This window comes from Boleophthalmus pectinirostris, unplaced genomic scaffold, assembly GCF_026225935.1.
Source record: "Boleophthalmus pectinirostris isolate CB_2022bp ecotype Guang Dong unplaced genomic scaffold, ASM2622593v1 HiC_scaffold_5, whole genome shotgun sequence".
NCBI classification, from domain to species: domain Eukaryota; kingdom Metazoa; phylum Chordata; class Actinopteri; order Gobiiformes; family Gobiidae; genus Boleophthalmus; species Boleophthalmus pectinirostris.
The window spans coordinates 26,447,007-26,468,369 of NW_026571404.1; the positions used below are offsets into that span (position 1 = coordinate 26,447,007).

At 39.4% G+C, this 21,363-nt stretch overlaps 2 protein-coding genes across 2 annotated transcripts in view; one reads left to right on the forward strand and one right to left on the reverse strand.

Moving 5' to 3' along the window:
* fmn2a (formin 2a) overlaps nucleotides 1-7,180 on the forward strand; it is a 50,629-nt gene extending 43,449 nt beyond the window's left edge. Inside the window, exons 15-18 of the mRNA XM_055162442.1 lie at nucleotides 1,536-1,587; nucleotides 4,742-4,891; nucleotides 6,868-6,949; nucleotides 7,154-7,180. Coding sequence (XP_055018417.1) covers nucleotides 1,536-1,587; nucleotides 4,742-4,891; nucleotides 6,868-6,949; nucleotides 7,154-7,180 — 311 coding nt within the window. The remainder of the gene's footprint in view (nucleotides 1-1,535; nucleotides 1,588-4,741; nucleotides 4,892-6,867; nucleotides 6,950-7,153) is intronic.
* An 875-nt stretch (nucleotides 7,181-8,055) lies between these two features.
* Nucleotides 8,056-18,917, reverse strand: LOC110157233 (gremlin-2). Its single transcript, XM_020921514.2, has 2 exons — nucleotides 18,660-18,917; nucleotides 8,056-9,066 (listed from the first exon to the last, which is right to left on the reverse strand). Exon 2 carries the CDS (start codon nucleotides 9,063-9,065, stop codon nucleotides 8,520-8,522), a length of 546 nt encoding a protein of 181 aa, XP_020777173.1. The 5' UTR covers nucleotide 9,066; nucleotides 18,660-18,917; the 3' UTR covers nucleotides 8,056-8,519.
* Between the last annotated feature and the right edge of the window lie 2,446 nt (nucleotides 18,918-21,363).

Here is a 21,363-nt window from a genome sequence, read left to right on the forward strand (position 1 = left end):
TCTTCTTTTAACTGGCAGTGTAATCTTCTCAAATGGTTCAAGTAGGCCTGTCACGATAATTACTTTATCGACTTCAGTATATGAAAGCTGAAACAATATTTTTGAGGGTCAATATTTATCATTGGTACTTCTTTTTATTTGTTATGTATCTATACTACAATAAGATTTGAGCCATAGAGGGTTGAATAAATAACTTACGACTCCTTCTAGATACAAAAGTGTTTCATTCTGATATTTATTTATTGTAGTTTGTCTTTTTTAACCATATTCTACTTTTAGAAAATATTTTGTTGAGATAATCCTTCTTTAGGGTTTTTGTGTCAGTGGCATAAATTAGTTTCAGTGTTATGTTTATCATCTATATTGACTTCAGCAATATATCTCTCTTCAAAATCTGTTATTGTGACAGGCATAAGTTCAAGATGATATTTCTGCATTTTTGTGTTAATTTTAGTCAATTTTACAACAGTTAAACTTCTGCCAAGATATTTCTGATGGATTGCAAAAACTAATATCTGATCTGGGGGAGAGTAAAAACTAGCCCTATCCTTTTCTCTATATCATATGTAGTTTGACCCCTGTGCCTCATCCCACTTTTTAGAGAATTGCCCACCTTTTCTGTGGTAAAACATGAATTCAATAAAAAGCGAAACCTACTGGGTTTGTAGTTGTTTAATCGATTAATTGGTTGATGGTGTCTTTTATTTTATTTAATTTAAAGGTCCTATATTATGCAAAATTGTCCCTTGTGAGTACTCCATGTTATAATATTGTTACCTCATCAAAAACATACCTCAGTTGTGTTTTCTTTCATTCACATATGTTTGAGTAATTCTCTATTATCAGTCTGTCTACATCTCCAAAGCTCAAAACGCTCTGTTCCACCTTGTGATGTCATTTTGTGGTAGTTTTCAAGTTAACGACTACCTTTTAAACTTTTGTTCTGTAGGGATTGGCAATTCCAGAGCTGAAATTATCCAAATTAATCAAAGAACACAGTGGAGGATTTCATGTATTAGCACCTGGCATTACAAGCTGGAGTATTTTCCATTTGAGAAAAGAACTTCAATTAAATTTGCAGGTATGAATGAAACAAAACACAACTTCAGGTATGTCTTTGATGAGGAAATGTTATAACATAGATCAGAAATAGTGTAATATATATATATTTTTTTTCACACATGCACGCACACACACATGCACACAAACACACACATGCTCTTAAGTGCACAAACCCACAGTCATCCGTCTCCATTGGAAGTTGCGTCTGCACAAAGAAGCACTTGTGTTACGATGGGCCGATGGGCTGCACTCATTTGTCAGTTGTGCAACAGCGGGACCATCCGACACATGAGCGGGTGGCACTGTTATGACCTAGACCATGACTGCTGCTTAAGTAATGATGACACGTGGAATCCTCCTGTATATACATGTTGCACTAAAGGTGAAAGACAGTCGTACAGGAAATATTTTAATCCTGTATTTACTGATACAAGCGTTCTTTCCTTTAATCAATCTCTCGCTTCCTTTCACAGCCAAAACAGAGCTGGAGACGCAGGAGAGGCAGCTGGCAGACACTCAGAAGATGTGAGTCTTTGTTTAAAAACACTTCACAGGTCTCCACCACCTGAAAAATGTCTATGGGTTTTTCTCATGTCTTGGCCTAGTGGCTTGAAAACAGTGCAAGTGACAATGTAATACCTCTTATATTTCACTGTTTGTAATCAGTTCAGATTGCTGGAAGAGTTGTTACCTCTTTGGCTTGGTCACTAAAGGTCTATTGTGTAACTTTTCTGGTGAGGGGTCCACTAGGTGTTTCTTCATGGAAATGCTTTTGCTTTTCCTGGGATTTTTTACTATATAGTATTAGATTTAGACATTACTGATCAACCAGCGAAATTATTTGGACACAGTAGACAGGTGTCAAATAAGGCATAAGTATTGTATATGCACATTAATCTTCATTACATTTATTCAGTTACAGGTGTTTTATTCCTCAAAATACCTTGAAAACATGCATTATTACTGTGGTAGTGATCCATAAAAAGAAACCTTGTCGTGGAAATGAGTTGATCTGAAAACTGAACTTTGGGCATCAAGGTTTTCAGAGTCAGAAGGCTTTCTGTGTTCAGAGAGACAAGAAGTGAACACATTTTGTTTTGTTTTTGTGTATACTTTTAGTAAGAATTCCACTTTAAGTTTTATAAATGAGGCCCCTGACCTGAAACTTGTCCTGGTGATGTCGCCTGCTTGTCTCCATGGAGAAAGTTAAATGCCACAAAGCAATAACATCTCCACCAGAAATGTTACATAATGCGCTTTTAAGATTTTGCATGTCTTCTCTGTGTTACTGCTTCCACAAACATGATTTTATAGGAGAATAAACAAAGCTGTTGTTCCTAAATTTAATTACAGTGAGTGAATAGTTGGACATCATATATGTGACCCAATACTCAGAGTTGCTGGCAGTAAGCATTAAGAAAACATCAATGAATTTCATTGTTTAAATGTGCACTGTGTAACTCTTCTGGTTTAGACATCTGCATGTCTCCATGGTGATGTCATGGCTTTTCCTGGAATGTTCCATATTATGGCATTAAACAAATATATCTTTTATTTATTCAATTACAGGTATTTGGATTCCCCAAAACTACTGCAAAAATATAGATTATTACTGTGAGGAGCTCCACTTCTCTGCAGATCTGACCTGTAACATGGCCTGGTGATGTGGGCTGCTTGTCTCCATGAAGATTAAACAGTTAAATTCAATTCCATGCTGTAGAACATTTCTGAAAAAACTACATGGAATCAAGTACCAGAAAAGTTACACAGTGCACCTTTAAATGACTATATACTGTAGCTCAGGATTTCTTAGTAGTGACACCAGAAGGGGAGACAGTTCTTAAAAAGTTGGTTCAAAACATATTCTTGTAAAAAAAAACATCTAAGAAATCTGCTTTCAGAATAAACCCACTCTTTAGCTGTAAAACTGATGATTTAGTTGTGAATTTGCCTGGAAGCGATGCAAGATGGTCGGATATTATTGCTTCCACGTTGCCGAAACCCAATCCAGCTGTTTTGTCAATATTTAGCGCTGGCGGTTCCTCATGTTTCAGTTGTAGGTGCGACGCGTGGTGCCAGTGCTCTGAGCTGATGAGAGGCCCCTAGTGTGGTGTCTGCCTTGTTTATCTAAGCCCAGAGAAAGTAGACAGCTCCGGCTCCGGCTTCTGTTACTGCCACCAAAGAATGTGTTCGTATAGCACACTCCAAACAAAGGCCAACTGAAGCTGTCTCTCTATTGATCCACTGCAAATGGCCGCCACATTTAACACTTGTGCGCGTGACATTGTGCTGTGAGCTCACTCTTGTGTGTCTTATTTCCTGTTTTATTATATACACTTACAGATAAACACCACAAAATGCAACAGCACAGCTATATAAGGGGTGGACTAAGAGGTGTTATTAATTTTCGAGTTAATCTGCGACCATGGCAACGGTATGCACAGTCATCTCGGCCTTGAGCTTCAAAATTCAGAGTCAATTTATTTTAACTACATCATAATTTGTGTTTTAATAAAGCATGAAAAGACTTAATTCATAATGACATTGTTTACTGAGAATGATTCAGGATTAGTAACAATTTAATTAAGCTTAAAATAGAAGTTACTAAGCCCAGATCATCCTTAAAGGGCCCCTATTACACTATTTTCTGATCCTCACTACATACCTGGAGTTGTGTTTTGTTTCCTTCACACATGTTTAACACACAGACCCAGTTCTTCAATTAAACAGAAACTGTTCCACCGTGATGTCATGTAGTAATACAGGAAGTGCTCCAGTGTATTTTTAAACTTCACACCTTCACTAGGATCATTTGGATAATTCAGCCCTGGAATTGCCAATCTCTATTTAACAAAGCCACAATGACATCGCAAGGTGGAACAGAGCATTTTGAGATTTGAAGATTTAGAGAGATTAATAATATAATGAAAACAAGCCACAACTCTGGGTATGTTTTTGAGGAGGTAGCAACAAACATTTTAACATAACTTAAAGCTTACAAGAGTAAATTTAGCATAATATTGGAGCTTTAAAGGCACTGTACCTGATTTTAATCTCTTAAAAATGTGAAAACAGTGGTCCAAAGTTACTCATTTACCTTATGATGACCGAAGTCAAATTTTGCTGTCATGATAAAGCTAACAACTAGCATACAAATGCGCACTACCTGATTGTCAGACAGTAAAATGCTTTCTCAGTAGATGCAGACAGTGCACAGCATGGACAGATCCGATATACCAGGCCAGTATTTGGCCTTTTTAGCATTTGGGCTATCTTAAATCTCCAGCACAGGCCAGTATTGTGTTTTGATTAATCTGCTGCCTAAAAATACATGCAAAGCTTTATTTTAACACTTTAATACAGAGAGATAACTGCAGAAAACATGACTACACTGCTCTCTTATAGGTTTGTGGTCTCTCTTTGTTGTCTCTACTTATTTGACCTCAAGAGCTGCTTATACAATACATCTCTTCTGAATGTAGCTCAAATCCATGGGTTTATTGTATATTATGAATGAAGTCTTTGTCCCAGCTTTATTAAGGCATGAAGTGTAGTTATTATAAAATGTTCCCAAAAATCCTCAGCCACTAGACCAAAAATAGTCACATTATACCAAGATTAACATCCAGTGGGTTGGTTTCTCAATAACTTGAAGTTTTGAAATGTTTTGTGTCCGCAGTTTCTTGGAGCTCAGTGTGTCTTTCTCCGTCAAACCCAAAGCAGGAGAGAAGGAGGTCTCCCCCAACACGTTCTTCTCCATTTGGCACGAGTTCTCCTCCGATTTCAAAGAGCAGTGGAAGAGGCAGAACAAGCTGATGTTACAGGAGAGGTAAGAGAAGCACAGGCCTGCCTGCCCAGACAAAACATGTGTGAACTTTAATACCTCTACTGTTTTACCACAAACCCACAAACAGAATCCAACTTTCATACTTACGCCAGAACTCAATTGCTCCTCAGGTCTTATTAAAGCTAACAGTTTATTTTGCATTGAACTACAGAAACTGATTTCAGTATGCAAGGTAAGTGACAAAACTCTGACCTAAAATGTTGATAAAGTAAAAAATAGTTCTATTTAAAACTTCATCCAGGTTTGTCAGGACCGGGTCATGGTGGTTTCAGTGACTAAAGCCCATATGTAACTTTTTTTGCTACAAACAGATTTCATTTTGGTTGTGTTTTTGCACTGAAAAACATGTGTCTTACTTCTTACTGTGAATGGGCTTGCATCTCCACAAACCTGGCTCATATTTGGCCTGGAGGAAAGTTTCTTCTGCTTTTCTCTATGGAAATGTTGTTCTTTTGTCTGTCATCTTCACATGGTATAAAAAGTCTTCATGGAGAATGGTCGAAAAGTATGTTTCTAAGTTTCTATTTCCATGGGAACAAGCAGGTGACATGGCACCTTCAGAAAGTTACATTCTGGGCCTTTAATAATTAGATTGGAACAATAGAAAATCCTGTAGTTACTACAATTAGTTTTATTTTCTTTTATCAAGAACAACTACAAAATGTTTTAATTGCTGATTGCTGGTGATCATCAGGCTTTTAACATTCAGTCAGTGATTACTGTTACTATGTTATAAGAAGTTCATTGTACATGTATTATAAACATGGTATGTTTTGTCTGTACCAAAGCTTGTTCAAGATGGACTGGGGCAAAATGGAAAAGTGCTCCATGATCAAATTAATGAAAATGTAAAAAATAAGTACAACTGCCCCAGAGAAAAGTCTTGCATATCTCTATGAAGCCCATACCTAAGAGTGCCAACTGTGTTTATGTGGAAATTAGCTATTTCATTTATTTCAAAGCGTTACAAATCGTCAACATTTACATTTTGTCCTCAAGCACAATATCTTGAACCATTCATTCAATTTACAGTACATGTTGTTTTACTGCAGATCATATCGACTGCATACACATTCATGAAGGGAAAGAGTTTAAGTGACCCATATCAGAGGCCTCACCCTGATAATCAGAACCACACATGCACCATCCACCCGGCTTATTGGGGCTTGATGAAGACAAAGATAATATTTGTTCAACCAACAAAACAATAATTGGTCCATTACTCCAAATAAAGATCGAATAAGGATATGTATTTGTGGACAAAATGTCAAACAGTGAAAACTTAAACTTAATGACCTTTTGGTTAAGCAGTGTGTGGGTCTGTGATGGGTGAACAGGAGACAGGGAGGCTGATCAAAAACACAACTGATCAGTGCCTCTCAAACTGTGGTATGTAGATTCCATTGTAGTTAATGTAAAGTTTTTTCATTCAAGGTTTTATTTCTATTTCTGTTCTTTTTAAAACCAATATTTCATGTAATAACCAGACTTGGATCTTTTTAGCCCTGGTGCAGTCATGTTATGGACTTGGTTTAGATCTGGTGGCACTCAGAAGTCCAATTATTTTTTTATTTGGTACTTGGTGAGAAAAGAGACATTGACAATAGATATTACAGTAATGTTAAGTATACTTTATATACTTGGAAACTTTGTGTCCAATATGTATCATTCAAATTCAACTGGGTGCAGGGAAAGGCATATACTTCATTCTATCATAGAATCAAAATTAGCTTAGGCCATTTTGATTAATGCAATCCCCTGCCTTTTGTCTCTGTTTTTAAAAATGTCTATTTAAAACTAAAATGCACAAACATTTTCACAAAAGGATGTGTCTCCACCTTCACACAATTTCTTTATTTTTTATTATTGATTACTTTATTCAATTGACACAATTATACTGTCTTTTGTATGAATCAGAGTGAGTGTGCTTAAATAAATATCTTGATTTCATGCTCTAGGGTGAAAATGGCTGAGGAATGCTTCAAACAGGCCAGAGAGAAGGCTTCCTACAACGTGAAACCCAAACATGCAACTGGAATAGTACGTTCTGTTTTTTATGACCGCTATTTAAAACCCCCCATTTCCACTGCTACCTGTTCTACCTTTTACTTCTCCCCCGGTGCAAATTGTCTTGTAACCCTCGAGATCTATTCCACATTACCACCACCTGGCTTCTTCTCTGCACTGTGCCAGTTTTACCAGCGCTTTAAATAATCCAGATGTGTTGCTTTGTTTCTCCCTCAGAAAGCCAAGTTGGGCCAGAAGATCTGACGCGAGAAGGTGGAAAATCATCATCAAGCATCCTTTCGCACTTGCACTGTTTAGACAATCTTGACACGGGCCATACGTCAATTTGACAACATTTATTTACCCCGAGTGTTTGTTTTCAATTGATTTAAGGACGCTGTTTATTGTGAGTGAGTCCAAAGTGGATCTAATGTTGATACTGAAGTGAAAAAGTGGGCTCGTTTTAGTGTTCTTTGATAGCGCCCCTGTAATTCCAATGAAATATGCCTACCGCAGGACGCCGTTAAGCTGACAGGATTTATTAAAGTCATGGGCCGATCAAAATGGCTCCAGAAGCACTCTCTGGTACTTTATACAGAGCTATTTTAGTGAGTGGTACGTTTACATGTGCAAGCAAGAGAAGCACTGCCGTCTGAAATATTGTGATGTGGTGCGGGAAGATCACACAGAGCCATACATTCAGTGCCTTATTACGCAGCCATTTGTCTAAAGGACAGCGTACACTTATGGGGCCTATTCATATAGTCAAATCATTGGAGGTTTGTGTTTACGGAGGAGTTTGACCGAGTGTGTCTGAGATCTTGTATAGTTCCCTTGTGACTATTTTTGCTCGCCTAAAGTGTGGTAATTTTTGATATATCATAAGATCATGCTTACATTGTGTTTCTATGCAGTTGTTATCTCCTGCTTGCTTGTACAAACCCACGTATTCTGAAAATGTGACCTTCTTGTGCAATACAACTCAAATTTATCACAATTTATAAACTATTTATGACCAAAATATTGAATAAAGTTTATTATAAATATGCGTAATTTCTTGGAATCACAGCACATAAAATACACAATATAGTATATGAAATAGATTTAATGTATTTTACATAGATATTTATACACTCGCATATCAAATATTTGTACTGTATACACTATATGCCATTGCACCTCCTCCACACATTGCCTTATAGGCTTTTTACATTATCACCAGCGGCAGGCAGCAGACAAATGTCAGCACAGGATTTATTACTTCGACATTAATTAAAGATATTATTTTATTATTCCAAAAACATCATTTGCTGTGAATTGGCATAAATTTAAAGTATGTAAACAAACGAAAACAATGGCAAAAGTCTTCAAAACAAAGGTGACATTGGGTTTTTGCATGTTTTAATCTCATGACAACTGTAAATAATGTCACACTTTAAAGTTCAAATGAACCTCTGAAAACCATTATGGCTTTAGCTTACAAGTGCGGAAGCTCATCTTCATAAACAGTTTGTGATGAGGGGGCAGCGTGCAGCACAGTTCACCCAAGAGTCTATGGGCGAGTTTGTGTCCATTGCACAGATGCACAGTCATAGTGCGTCTCTCAGAGTTTACCATGGCCGCTCACCTCCACAGACATACAGCGACACTGCTTGACCCTCTGCACCTTACGATGTCTGAAAGGCGGCTGTAGACCGGGACAGTCCAGCTGCACTGTGAGCTGTGTGATGCGCTGCGGTCTACAGAAGGAGCAGGACTGGAAGGGCTCCTGTAGTTTGGTGTGCTGTTTCCTCCCAGAGCCTGAGCTGGGGCCCATGTGGCGAGGAATGTAGAAGGAGTTGCACTGGCCGTAGCAGAAGCGGTTGACCACAGTGCGGCTCAGACAGCCCTCCTCACTGATGGTCTGCCTCAGGGGCTGGGTCTTACACCAGTCCCTGCGCAGGTACCTCCTCTCAGTCACCACCAGGGCCTCTCTGCTGGAGGACAGCACCTCAGGCTTCTTCTGCAGCAGGCGATGGCGCTCTGATGACAGGTTTCCTTTGCTCTTGTAGGGGGAGGGAATAGAGCCTTGTGGGCGGGGCTTTCTGGTCTCCGCGGAGATGCAGAGGACCCCCGCTAGCAGGACAGGAAGAGTGATTCTCCACAGCATTCTGAAAGAGAAAACAGTGAATGTGTTTTTTTTAAATAAGAACTCAGATTTGTATTTGCACAAACATCTTTCACTGTGACTACCTTTGTGAGACCTAAGTGATTACAAGCCCAAACATATCATTATCATTCCATATGATGTTTGTTCTGCATGGGGCTGGTGCTCTGTCTGCAGCCTCACAGGCAACATGAGGAAATGAATCCATCAGCAGGGCCTTCATTTGTCAGCATCTCTGTGTCATTAGCTCTATTTGCTTTCCTCTCAGCTACGCAACTCTTTCAAAAATAAACACAACCTGCCATCAAAGGATACATTTAAACAGCCATAACGAGAAGGGGAAGTTGATTTTATTGGTCCCGTCGCCGGGTAAAATAATTAGGGCTTTGCTTACTTTAGTCATGAACTATGCCACAGATATGTAAACAGGCATTAGAGGGCCATCTGCATGTTATTAAGGGGAGCGGGGGTTGTACAGTGCCCCTCCACAGTCCACTCCTCACTCTTTAGCGATAGAGCAAAGTGAACTGCTAATGACCCATAGTGACCATGAACGCCACAGCCTTTGTGTCCACAGAGATGCACACAAGTGATTTCTGAGCATTGGGCGAGCGTCAGTGGGTCTGTGCGGGCCGTCAGTGTTTGTGCCAGCACATATTTGAGCATCACTCAAGCATCTTTTCAGCAGATGTTGCTCCTGACAAGCATCGCATGACATCAAGAAAATCGGACAGAGAAGCAGAGCGCCTCAAGGCCATTGGCTGCGCCTCTTTACAGTGCACATTTGTCTGTTCTCTCTCTTCCTCAACCTGCAACTCGCTCTGACACGGAACAAAGCACTTTGTCCTAATCCACTTTGTTTAGCGCTGTCTTCTGCCCTTAAGCACAGCACTGGGGCAGATCAAGCCTCGTGTGCAGGTATCACACTCTCCTGTACCGTATATTTGCGTATATCATATGGTCAGACGATTTTTATGCATACATTAATTTAAGGGGAACATATTAAGCAAAAATTGACTTGTGACTTTTAAACAATCTTGTAACAGCGTCCCTTCATCTTTTGCTTTTCAGAGTTGTATTTTGATTGATTCATACATATTTCTTGTATAGTCCTGCATTTAAGGCTTGAGAGTTTAGGAAATGTCTGTTTTCACCTACCTCCTATCTCCACCCACTTCTGTCTACTTGCTTGTGTTAAAAAAATGGACTTGGAGTCATACATTTAGGATTTATTATATATGACACTTAGCCATTGTACAGCAATAAAAACCATGAAATTCCTCTGCTTGCTACGATGAAATGCCACTATAAAGAGGAGGGGAGTCTCAGCTCTGCAGTTTCAAAGCAATGTTTCTATTATTAAGCCGTTTTGATATACATATGCTGCAGTTTAATGTTAGATACAAGACAAAATCATGTCTTTAAGAATACTGTCATTATTTTTCTACACTCCATCATCTATCTGTATCATGTAGCCACCCTTCTCACCTCTCTCCCAATCTCTTCTCATGTCCTTTCCACTTTACTCTTTCTATGTCAACCTTCTCGTTCACATGCCCAGCCCTTCAACCCATCACCACCGCAGCAGCAAAACCATAAGCCACCTCCTCCTCTCATCATGTTCAGCATCAGTGTGCTGAGAGATACTGGAGATAGTTAAATTAAATACCATTTTGTAGAACATTTCAGGAGAAAACACCATCCAGTCAAGCAAATGGTGGACCCTCTACTAGAAAAGTTACACACTGCACCTTAAACTAGCTCTTCGTTTTGGATTGTATTTCATTTTTACTGCTTTTGTCTGCTCTGGCCATCAAATCAATTATTCATCTGAAATCACTCTATTCCTTTTTTTCCTATTTCTTTCAGTAAAAACACAGGCGTGACCTTTGAACTAACAATCACAATGGAACATGCCTGACCACTGCTTTAACGTTTTCGACGTGCTTGCTTACACACACCCAGGCCGAGGTTAGAATAACTCAACCTGACCCTCCCCTACCGGGACCTCCAGCCACCCCCTGCCTCCTGAGGTCACGACCCCACTACACTCCTCCTCACCCGCTTCCACATGCTCCCATTTGTCTTAGTTCCGTTAACATATTTTGCTTCTGTCTGCTGGGTTTTCGCCTTCTCCGTGGATCTGTTGGAGGGGAGGAAGCACCACGTCAAGACTTTGCCTTTGGGACCCACCGGGGAAGACTTGAGTGATTGTGTATATAAGCGCATGATAGATAGGCCTACGGATAGCCTCTCTCCGCCTCTCCTCTCAGTCTAAGCAGGATCCTAGAGCATTCTGCCAAGCCCTCTCTCATCCATCTCTGCCTGGAGACAAATTACGGTCTGAGGTTTTTTGGGAAAGCTAAAGGGGGAAGGCTGAGTTTGCTAGAGGTTAGCGGTTAGCCTTGTGAGATAGTGAGGTTTGGGTTAATGATAGTCCACTGAAGACCCGCTGGGAGCCTGTATCCTATATGTATCTTTCCTTTTCCTTCTTGTCAGTTTTTCATCTTTATTCCTCTCCATCTGTCTTCATCGGCCTCAGGATCTGTCCATCTTTGGTCGACAAACGCACTAATCATCGCGTCATCTCGCAGACGGAAGGAGACGGTGGTTTCGCGGAGCTGCTTTCACTAATACTGTCCTCCAAGCACACTGTTATGTTTCAGCACAACCACAAATACTTGAGGGATACGCTCCGGTGATCTGGAACAGACCTTGGTTCCAAAATTCAGACCTCTAATGAAATCAGCCATACCAGTAAGTGCTGAGCAAGAAAACAACTGCTATTATCAATGGGAAATCGTAGTGTTGTGTTTTGCACGATCCCATGTTTTATGCCCCAGTCCGTTTTGTGCTTGAGTAGCAGTTGTTCCATTTCAAACAAGGGATAATGATAGTGTAATCTTAAGCTTTAGTTTCTCTTTCCAGTGATAAAAACCCACCCTGTAAAACAGTTTTATTGTCCTATTGAAATGTTCCATAGTTGGGTAAAATGTTGACACTTTAATAATATAAAGAAATGGTAATGTGATCTAAATGAATTAGAACAGAATGGCAAATGTAAACTCTAGAGACTAATTTGTTTACCATTTTGTCCATTATCAAGTCACTTCTTGTTCACATGGTTGCAATCATCAAAACATGGTTGCAATCATAAGTTACACTAGAACAAGTGTCTGCCCAAGGGCATATCAACAATTCATTATAATTTATAGCTTTCAAAGGAGCTCTGGTATGACAATGGAATGAAATGTGTCAGTGGAATGGTATATTGGATAAGCTGAACCGAGGTTCATAAAATTATGTAACTTATTATGTACTTTTAGTATGTGCTTTTGTTGAAGCAGTTTGACATAATGGTATGTATAAGAATGATATAGAATGATCTATAAAAACGAGAAAAACAGAACCAGTCCATTTTAAACAATCTGCAGTGGTTCAAAGTTATTCCTCACTTACCTTATGCTTTCAGAGCTTCCTATGAGTTTATAAGCACTTTTCACAACTTTTACAGACAAGAGCGGAGCTTTGCCGTCACACTAAAGCGAACAACAACTAGCATGTTAACCACACACTTTCTGATGATCGGACAATAAAATGCTTTATAATCAAATGCAGACAGTACACAGTGAACTTATTCTGACCTCAAGAGCTGCTTCTAGAATATATCTGTCCTGGGGCAAGACAAATACATGGGAATTCACTGTGTACAGCATTGTTTCCCAAAGACTGGGTTGCGACCCTCAGGTGGGTCACAAGAGATTTTTTTTTGGGTTGCCTTATCACAATCTGCATGTCGGTCTGTGATATACAGGGCTACATTTAATGTTCTTTTGTTGCTGCTTCAATGTTTAAAACTTGAGGAATACTAATTGTTCAGAGACACGATCACTCAGTCAACAATAAAATATCCTCATTAATGTTCAATAATGGTCAAATCCACCTTTACTTTGTGATTTATGGATAATGTCTATTTACTTGGGTCGCAAAGGTTTGTGACTTTTAAAATATGGGTCGCCAGAAAAAAGTTTGGGAAACACTGGTGTACAGGACCTTTGATGAGTTATAAACACTGCTATTGGATGCCTAGAGTCTTGTGTAAAATAATCCTGACAAAAGTGCATATTACTGCTTGAACACTGTATACTTTTTCATTCAAACTACGTTAATTCCACATTTACAAGTCCTTTCTGCTCCATAATGTAGTGTTATTCTTAGGTGTTACACAGACCCACTCCCCTCACATCTCCCCATACATGTATATACACCGCTCCTAAGCCATGTGAAATGTCTTCCCAGCACGCCCCCATCAAAGGCAGGTTAAAACAAACAAAAGCTGATGCCTCAATTATCGGTGCGTCAGAAAGTCTCTCACACAGACCCGTAAGTGCACTTAATTACAGCTGAACCGCATTTAATTCAGCGTGCAGCTCCAGCCCAGCACACACTCACATTATGCACATGACCACACACACACACAGGCAGGATACACAGAGGAAAAGGACTCAATCAAATGTTTTCACTGCAGGCCAATTACACCGGGAGAAACCATGTTATTATCTGTATTTGCGGATTCCCTTTTCCCAAACTATGCTCCACTGTTGGCTCATTAACAGTTTAAAGCGTATATGACAGGTTAGACTACGCACTTCTCTAAAGTAAAAAAAAATATTGTACTTCGGATTTTACTAACAACCTTGTCTATTTTTTTTTGTTTAAGTTTATATTTTTACTTTCTGGTTGGACATGGGTAGCAGATGTGACACAAGTAGAGGTAATTCCATGACTGTTACCTAGCAACCATGTTAACAAGGGCCAAGACAAGTCTAAATTGTGCATTTTATAGAAGCATACACAACACCTTAATGCCGCACTGTGTAGCATTTCTCGTGGAGAGTCCGCCATCTGTTTCTCTCTATGGAAATGTTATTGCTTTCTCTAGAATGTTCCATAGTATACAGTAGATGATGCCTCTCTATAACGAGGGAGATGAGCAGGTTAAAGCACTACGCTGCATTACAGTTCAGATCTGTGGAGAGTCGTCCCTAGTCACAGGAGGAATTGTTGTACTTTTGAGCAATAGAAACACTCATAATGAACAAATGCTAGATATATATTTAATGTCATACCATGGAACATTCCAGGCAAAGCATTAACATCTCCATGGAGACAAGTAGGCAGAAAAATTGCTCAGTGTATCTTTAAATGAAACTGCCAGAAAAATGCCTTCCTTGTGCGTAATTCATCTCTGCATTTTATTTATTTTTTTGACAAACTGCTAAATAACTGATGTAAAACTATGATAAATATTTTCTTCTTACTATCCCATCAACCCAAGTGATAAAAACACGAGAACCTATCACATGCACTTTAAGCAGCCAAGGGTGGGGGTTGAGGGTTCAATGCCAACAACATGACCAAGAGGCTCCCCTCGGTTTTCTGGGACAGCCAATTGTCTCAACCCGCAATCCATCTTTATAATGGCCACAGCGGCACCAGATAGCAGCTGTAAAGTACCAGCAAGAATGTGAATTTGACTGTCTCCAACACAAAGCACTGCCGATGGGGATGAGGGGTACTTAGAGATGCTTTGATGGAGCTGTGTTCCAGATCAGGTGATAATCCCGAAGCGGAGGATTACAAACAGAATCATTTACACTTTAAAGGGCCACTGCGGAACATGGGGAAACTGATGTGGTGAGATAGGCTTGTAAAGGGCACATGGTCCTGTCTGTTTTGGGTTGGATGCAAGTTATAGCAGCAGTGAGGTTTTGGGAATGTCTCTTGGCAATACTGATGAAACAACAAGATGTGTTTGGGAGAGAACTGAGTTGCTTTTGACATCATCGCAAAAAAACTAAAGTATGGAATTTTAACTCTCATTTTAAAGGTGGACTATGTAACTTTTTGGTTGGGGGTCTGTCTTTTTGCTTCTGTTGAAATGTTATTGCTTTGCTTGGAATGTTCCAGAGTATGACATTGAAACAACTCTACCTTTACATTTATTCAATTACATGTGGTTTTATTGCTCAAAAATACAAAGAAAACAAGCATTCTGACTGGGGTTGCCTCTCCACAGATCTGACCTGTAATACGGCCTGTTTTAGTCTCCATGAAGATAGAAAGGTTTAATGCCATACAGGGAAACATTCCAGACAAAGCAATCACATCTCAATGGACGAAAGCAAATGATGTACTCTCCACCAGAAAAGTTACACAATGCACCTTTAAATCTTCTCTTTCACTAACACTATATTGTGTCATGGCATTGTGATGAGCTAGTGTGCATGTTTTAGCTGTGTGGTAGTAGATGTTCACTTTTTTACACATGTCTGCATTAGGACAATAAGGAATTAAATAGTTTTGTTCCATAGACATTTATACTTTGAATGATTATTTGAGTCACAGTTTTTTGGGACTTTACATCAACGTAGATTTCTACAACTCACGGTGCGTTCAGTCTTGGTTTAGGCCTGGTGCAAAAAAAAAAAAGTCCCACGAGTCTCTTTTTGACCAGTCTGATACCTGTCAACAGTAAAGGCAGCAATAAGTCATTTGTTTGGCTAAAATACAAAAAAACTGCTTGAAAATATCCATACGGCAAAACAAATACACTGACAGAGTCGAGAATGGACAATATTACGCACTCTGTTCACAATTTTATTTATACCAACCATCCCAACCCGGGCGTGTCCCAGTTTAGAATTTTGAAAATCTGGTCACCTTGTCCTGGTTTCCATTGTTCAGTTCCAGATTTTGTCCCAGTTTGATGCAATTTGTGTGCAAAAGTGAACGCAGACTATGAAACTCAGGAGGAGCTTGCAGTAGAGCCACTGAAGTTATATAATAAGAAAATCCACGCTTCCAAACCCTGCATTAACTAGCCAGAAGCAATTATTAGGTTCAACAAAACAAACTGGATGAATTGAAGATAGATTCAGGTTAATATAGACCAAGAATATTAGGCTTACAGGTCAATTGAATGAAACACTAGCAATTTATAAATCTTTTGCAGCAACTTTTTGGCTGTTGAAATGAAAATTCACATTTACAGGTACAGATAAAATGACAGTTTTGCCAAGACAGTAAGTACTTGAAAAACATTTGGCACCATCTGTTCCAGAGTTTCTGATGATATCTCCAAATCCACGTTATCCCATTTCTACAACAATACAACACTGAATCTTCTGTGTAACCGATTGCATTCACCAAGTTGACCTGCCAATACTTCTACCCCCTCCGCCCCCACCCCTCCACCCCTCCTGTGTTAAGCATGTCATACGGCCTTCTATCAACCGCTTGTTTGGCTGTCTTTGGGGGATTATGGCGGAGCATTTTGTGTTGCCTAAGAAACGGTAATGTGTCCGTGTGCGCTAAATCCTCTTTGACATCAGAGTGCGGCCAGTGCAAGGAGGTGCAGTCACCGCGCTGTAAGAAGGATCAGGAACTCAACAGTGTTCACTTCACAGCAATCACACACATACACACACACACACACACATACAAGCAGCACTAAGTAACTGCACACACCTGTATTCAAATCACTCATTCAATTTTGTATGCATTTTTACATGCAAGGTGATACATGACAAACTTGTATAATGTCTTAGTGAAGTATACCTTAATTCCACTTACTTTCACTTACTATGTAGTGTTTAATGGATTGTCATATGGCTGAAGGAGCTAAAAGTAGTAGAAGTAGTAGAAGTGGGACAATCTACAGTGATGTCTATAGTAGGTAACTGCAGTGGTCATAGTAGTTAGAGTAATGTAGTGTACCATTCATTAAAGGTGCGTTGAGTAACTTTTTGGTTGGAGGCGCATCCCCTGCTTGCTTCTATCGATGTCATTACTTTGCCTGGAATGTTCCACAGTATGACATTTAACAGGTCTTCTTTACATGTATTAAATACCAGGCATTCTGACTACCCAATGCACCTTTAAAGTTTAATATTAGCTACATAAATAGTCCAATTATAGCTGGATTCAAAATATGAATGGAATAGTGTGGTATTAGCGGCGGTAGTACAAATACTGTTATAGTACAAGCTTCAGGTGCATAGAGTAGCCAAAAATTTTACTAAAAGTAAAAGTAATGTCTTCAAAATAATATTACTCAAGTAGAAGTACAAAGTAGTGGTCCAAGAAGTTAAGAGTTGAGTGGTATTTGAGAAAAGTACTACTTAAGAAAGAGTAACTTAAAGAGTAAGATTCCAAATGATGTCCCTTGTGGGTCAATAAATTTTGTCTAAGTCTAAGTAACAGTCAGGATGTAACATCTGATTTATAAATTACACAAACATGAGCCAAACTAAATCATACCTGAAGGAGCGATGCAAGAAACACATATTCAAATAACTTAATGCGTTCTGAAAAGTACAGTTTCTTTTAATATAGATATAATATATAAACAATGCTGTAAAGAAAAGCAGAAGTGATATTATGTATTCAGAAAAGTCACTGGATTAGTATTAATACTGGCAATAGGACTAATGAAGCAGAAAGTACCTCCCCGATTCAGGCACTAAACTTTTAATAGTTTTTCAATGGGAGCAGTATGTCCTGTTAGTACTTGCAGTAATTATTATTGTCAGTAGTAAGGGCAAATATCACTTTCAATACTTTTTATTAGTATCTTTTAATTACTCTACTTAAGCATTTTCAATCACCCCCACCATTATAGCAGTCAACCATAACTTCAGCGCATTCATCATTGTTGGAAAAACTTAGCAACATCTTAATCTGTCTCTGTCATTGCTGGCTAATTCTCCCATCGCGTTGCTAATTCCTTAAACTATCGCACCAGTAATTATAGTCATTTTGGAGGTACTTTATCCTCCAGCAGCGCCTCACCTTCCAGCCCTGTGTTTTTCCTGTACCCCACTGGGAACAGACTTGTAACTGGCAGGAATAGTAAATATCTCTTCACTTACTGTAGTTAGAATTACATGGCCTTGTGTTTACTCATTCGCACTCAATGACTCAGTATCAGCCCATCTCCGGCCAAGTTTGGAACAGTTACTGATCGAGTTAAGAATTTATGCAAGGAGGAACTGACTTTTGGGAAATTGCAGGAGATTTGGAGTATGTTAGTGATTCTGTGTTAAGAATTTATGTTAGTAGGAACTGACTTTGGGGAAATTGCAAGATATTTGGAGTATGTTAGTCATTCTGTTTTGTCGGATGGGATTAGAGATAAGTGAAGTCTGTTCTAAGAAATGGATGAGAAAACACAGAATAGATAGAATATTGGTTTACAATACAAAGTAGCCTCCTGTCATTTTGTGTATTCAAATTTTTAGCACAATGAAAACTGTAATGATTGAACACTTTCTTCCAAAAGTTATAAAAAAAAGAAGGCATGTATTTGTTTTAAAAAGAAACTAGCAAGTAAAAACAAACTTATAAAGCTGAATAGACTGGTCAATATTTATAAGATTAGATTAATATTTATGACTTCATTAATAGTTAATAGTGCCTGTAGTTCTTCATTCAAAACTACATTTAATTGTTTGGGGCAGATATTTTAAGTCTAAGTTTATATCATTTTCAAAACTTTTTCCTAAACTTTCCAGAAAGTAGCACAAAGTCGGTTACCTCCCAGTTGAGTATGACAGATGCGTCTCGAGGATGCGCTTATGGATGACCGTCCACCTTCACTGGTCCTTGCGTCCGCTTCCAGGTTGTGGTTTCCATGGCAACATAATCTGTAGTATCCTTAGTATCCTTCCTCCTTGGTGCTCCAGCTCCTTAAAACCAGTGTCCCGACTCTTCCCTGTTCTCTCCTGTATCTTGATGCTCTAGAGTGGAATCAGATTGAACCCATTGGCGCTGTCTGTAGTGTTTGGAGCTCGCAGCGCTTGTTCTGTTCTGCCTTATTGTGCAGCCTTCCAGCCCCTTCCCTCCTCAAGACTGGGAGGCCGAGCTCCTATTGGCCCTGGCTATTGTGTGAATCAAACCAAGCCTCTCACTTCTCCCACTTTCTCTCCTCTCTGTCCCTCCTTTGCCTTCTCTTGTTTCTATTATCTTTTATAAACCATCCCACCCATCCATCAGGAGCCAGGCCTATCAAAATGACAATGCTTTTGTTCTCAATCCCAGTCTCCAAGTGTCTGAGTGACGCGCGTGGACAATACGGGGCGCTTGTGTTGGAAAACAGTCTGCGTTTTTATCACTTTAAACCCTTTTCTTATTGGCACTGAAACCACGCTACATTAAAACCATAATATAGCTCGGCAGCCCGCTTTGGAAACAGATAAGTACCGCGCTACCATAAATCACTGTCCTCATGCACCCACACATTTTGGAGCTGTCTTTGAAAACGCGCGCATTCCTCGGGACAATAATAATGTTAAGCTTTGTGGGTCTTACAAAGCTGACCACTGGGTAGTTCTTAGGCTGTCTGTGGATAAAAGAGCTAAAATGTTCACAAAAGAAGGAAAGCCTCAAGTTGAAGAGCGCATTGAAAAAGCCCTTGAACGGAGCAGACAGCGATGACACACTCCCATGACAAAACGGCATCTGTCACCGCTGCTGCTGCGCTCTGCGCAGGAGAAGAGGAGCGGGCTGGTCCCAAGTGCTCGGAAATAGTACATCTCCCTCTTGTGGTGGATAGTGGAAGTGTATGGTCATTTAGGAGAAGGTTATGGCAGTGTTTCTTTGGATAGTTTCTTGTTTAGAATTACAGTGGCAGTCACGTACTATACTTTGACAGTGATGGACAAAGTACTCAGTTTTGTTACTTAAGTACCACCACTGACAAAAATGAAACGTTTGTCCAACTGACATATTGAATTTCTCCTTTTGCCATGGATTCTACCTGGATGAATGAGGAATTGCACACACATACAGACACCAAAGCAAAAAAGTACTAAAATAAAAGTCAAAGTATTGCCTGAAAAAATCTATGTAAGAAAAAGTCTAGTAAAACTTCAAATGTTAATTGATATAATAAAAATACCTTTTCTTTTCAGTCCAGTTCAAAATGTAGTGGAGTAGGAAGTACAAATACCTGCTCTCTAATGTAGTGAAGTAAAAAGTATCCATACATTACTTTACTACTTTTACTTTGTGACATTCTTCCACTGCTTTTAGACTAGGAAGTCCAATTATGTACCTTGTTTATGTTTGAGAGCCACTACATTTTATGGTGCCCTTTACCAAATTAATATTCACCAATAAGAAGAGGGGCATTTCATAACAACTCTAAGCTTTTGTTTGTGCACTGGAAATCAAATCAAATGTCCCAAATTGAAGTAATATTAATAGTTGCTTAGCCTTGTTGGTTATGTTAATTTAATGAAGTTAATGAATCTGAGTGCGACTTGTGATCCAGCGTGTACCTGAAATAGACCCAAAGTGGCAGACAAAAGATCTTGTAATGACCTCTAAAAATAAGCACAAGAAGTAAATGAATCCAGCTAACACCACAGTAACAGATAGAGGGCCAACTTTAATAATACAAGTAAGTAAAAGTGTTCTGTTTTTTAAATATGGTATAAAAATAAATGCAGGAGAATAACAAAGAATCATGTTTTACATAAGAGACAGGAGACGGATCTTTGCGGTATCTGAAATGTGACTTTACAAGTGCAATGGAAATCATAGGTGCTAATTATTGTAGTGCAAGAAAAGAATGCAAAGCAAAGTAAATGCACAATAAATAATTATAAGAATAATCATAATATATATGTATATATATTGTTTACATGTATTCATTCTGCACAACACTTCCCATAGCGTGACAAAATATTGGTGACCTATGTTAAGAGATGACTTGTAATTAGTGGCTGTATTCTTTTTTTCACCATATTATTTGTGTTTTTTTTCCGCTCTGACATCATCGGCTGGAGCTGGAAGTGAACGAGGGGCTTAAAGATCCCGACGCTCTGATGGAAAGCTGAAACACAGGATCGGAAGTCCTCGGATGACATCTCTACTGCCAGTTTTATTTGTCCATGTCCGGAGCCCAGCCAAGCAGCGGCCGCACGGAAAATACTGGAGATATGGAACGCTGGGAGAGACACGGAGGAGCTCTGTCCCCCTGGTGGACATGCAACATCCCGTGGACGACAGACACACACTGGGCTGGCCCCTGTCCCTGGGCCCTCAGCCGATGGACAGACCATGATGAAGACATGAAGACACGATTCCCCTCCCCTCGCCCCCCCACACAGAGAGAGAGGGGGAGATATGGTGAGATAAGCTTGATGGCACATGACTGGGCAGCCTCGTGGATCCTAGTGGTTTGACCTGGGGCGAAAGGGGAAATGGGTTTGACAAAAACATTTCTGCTTTGTTT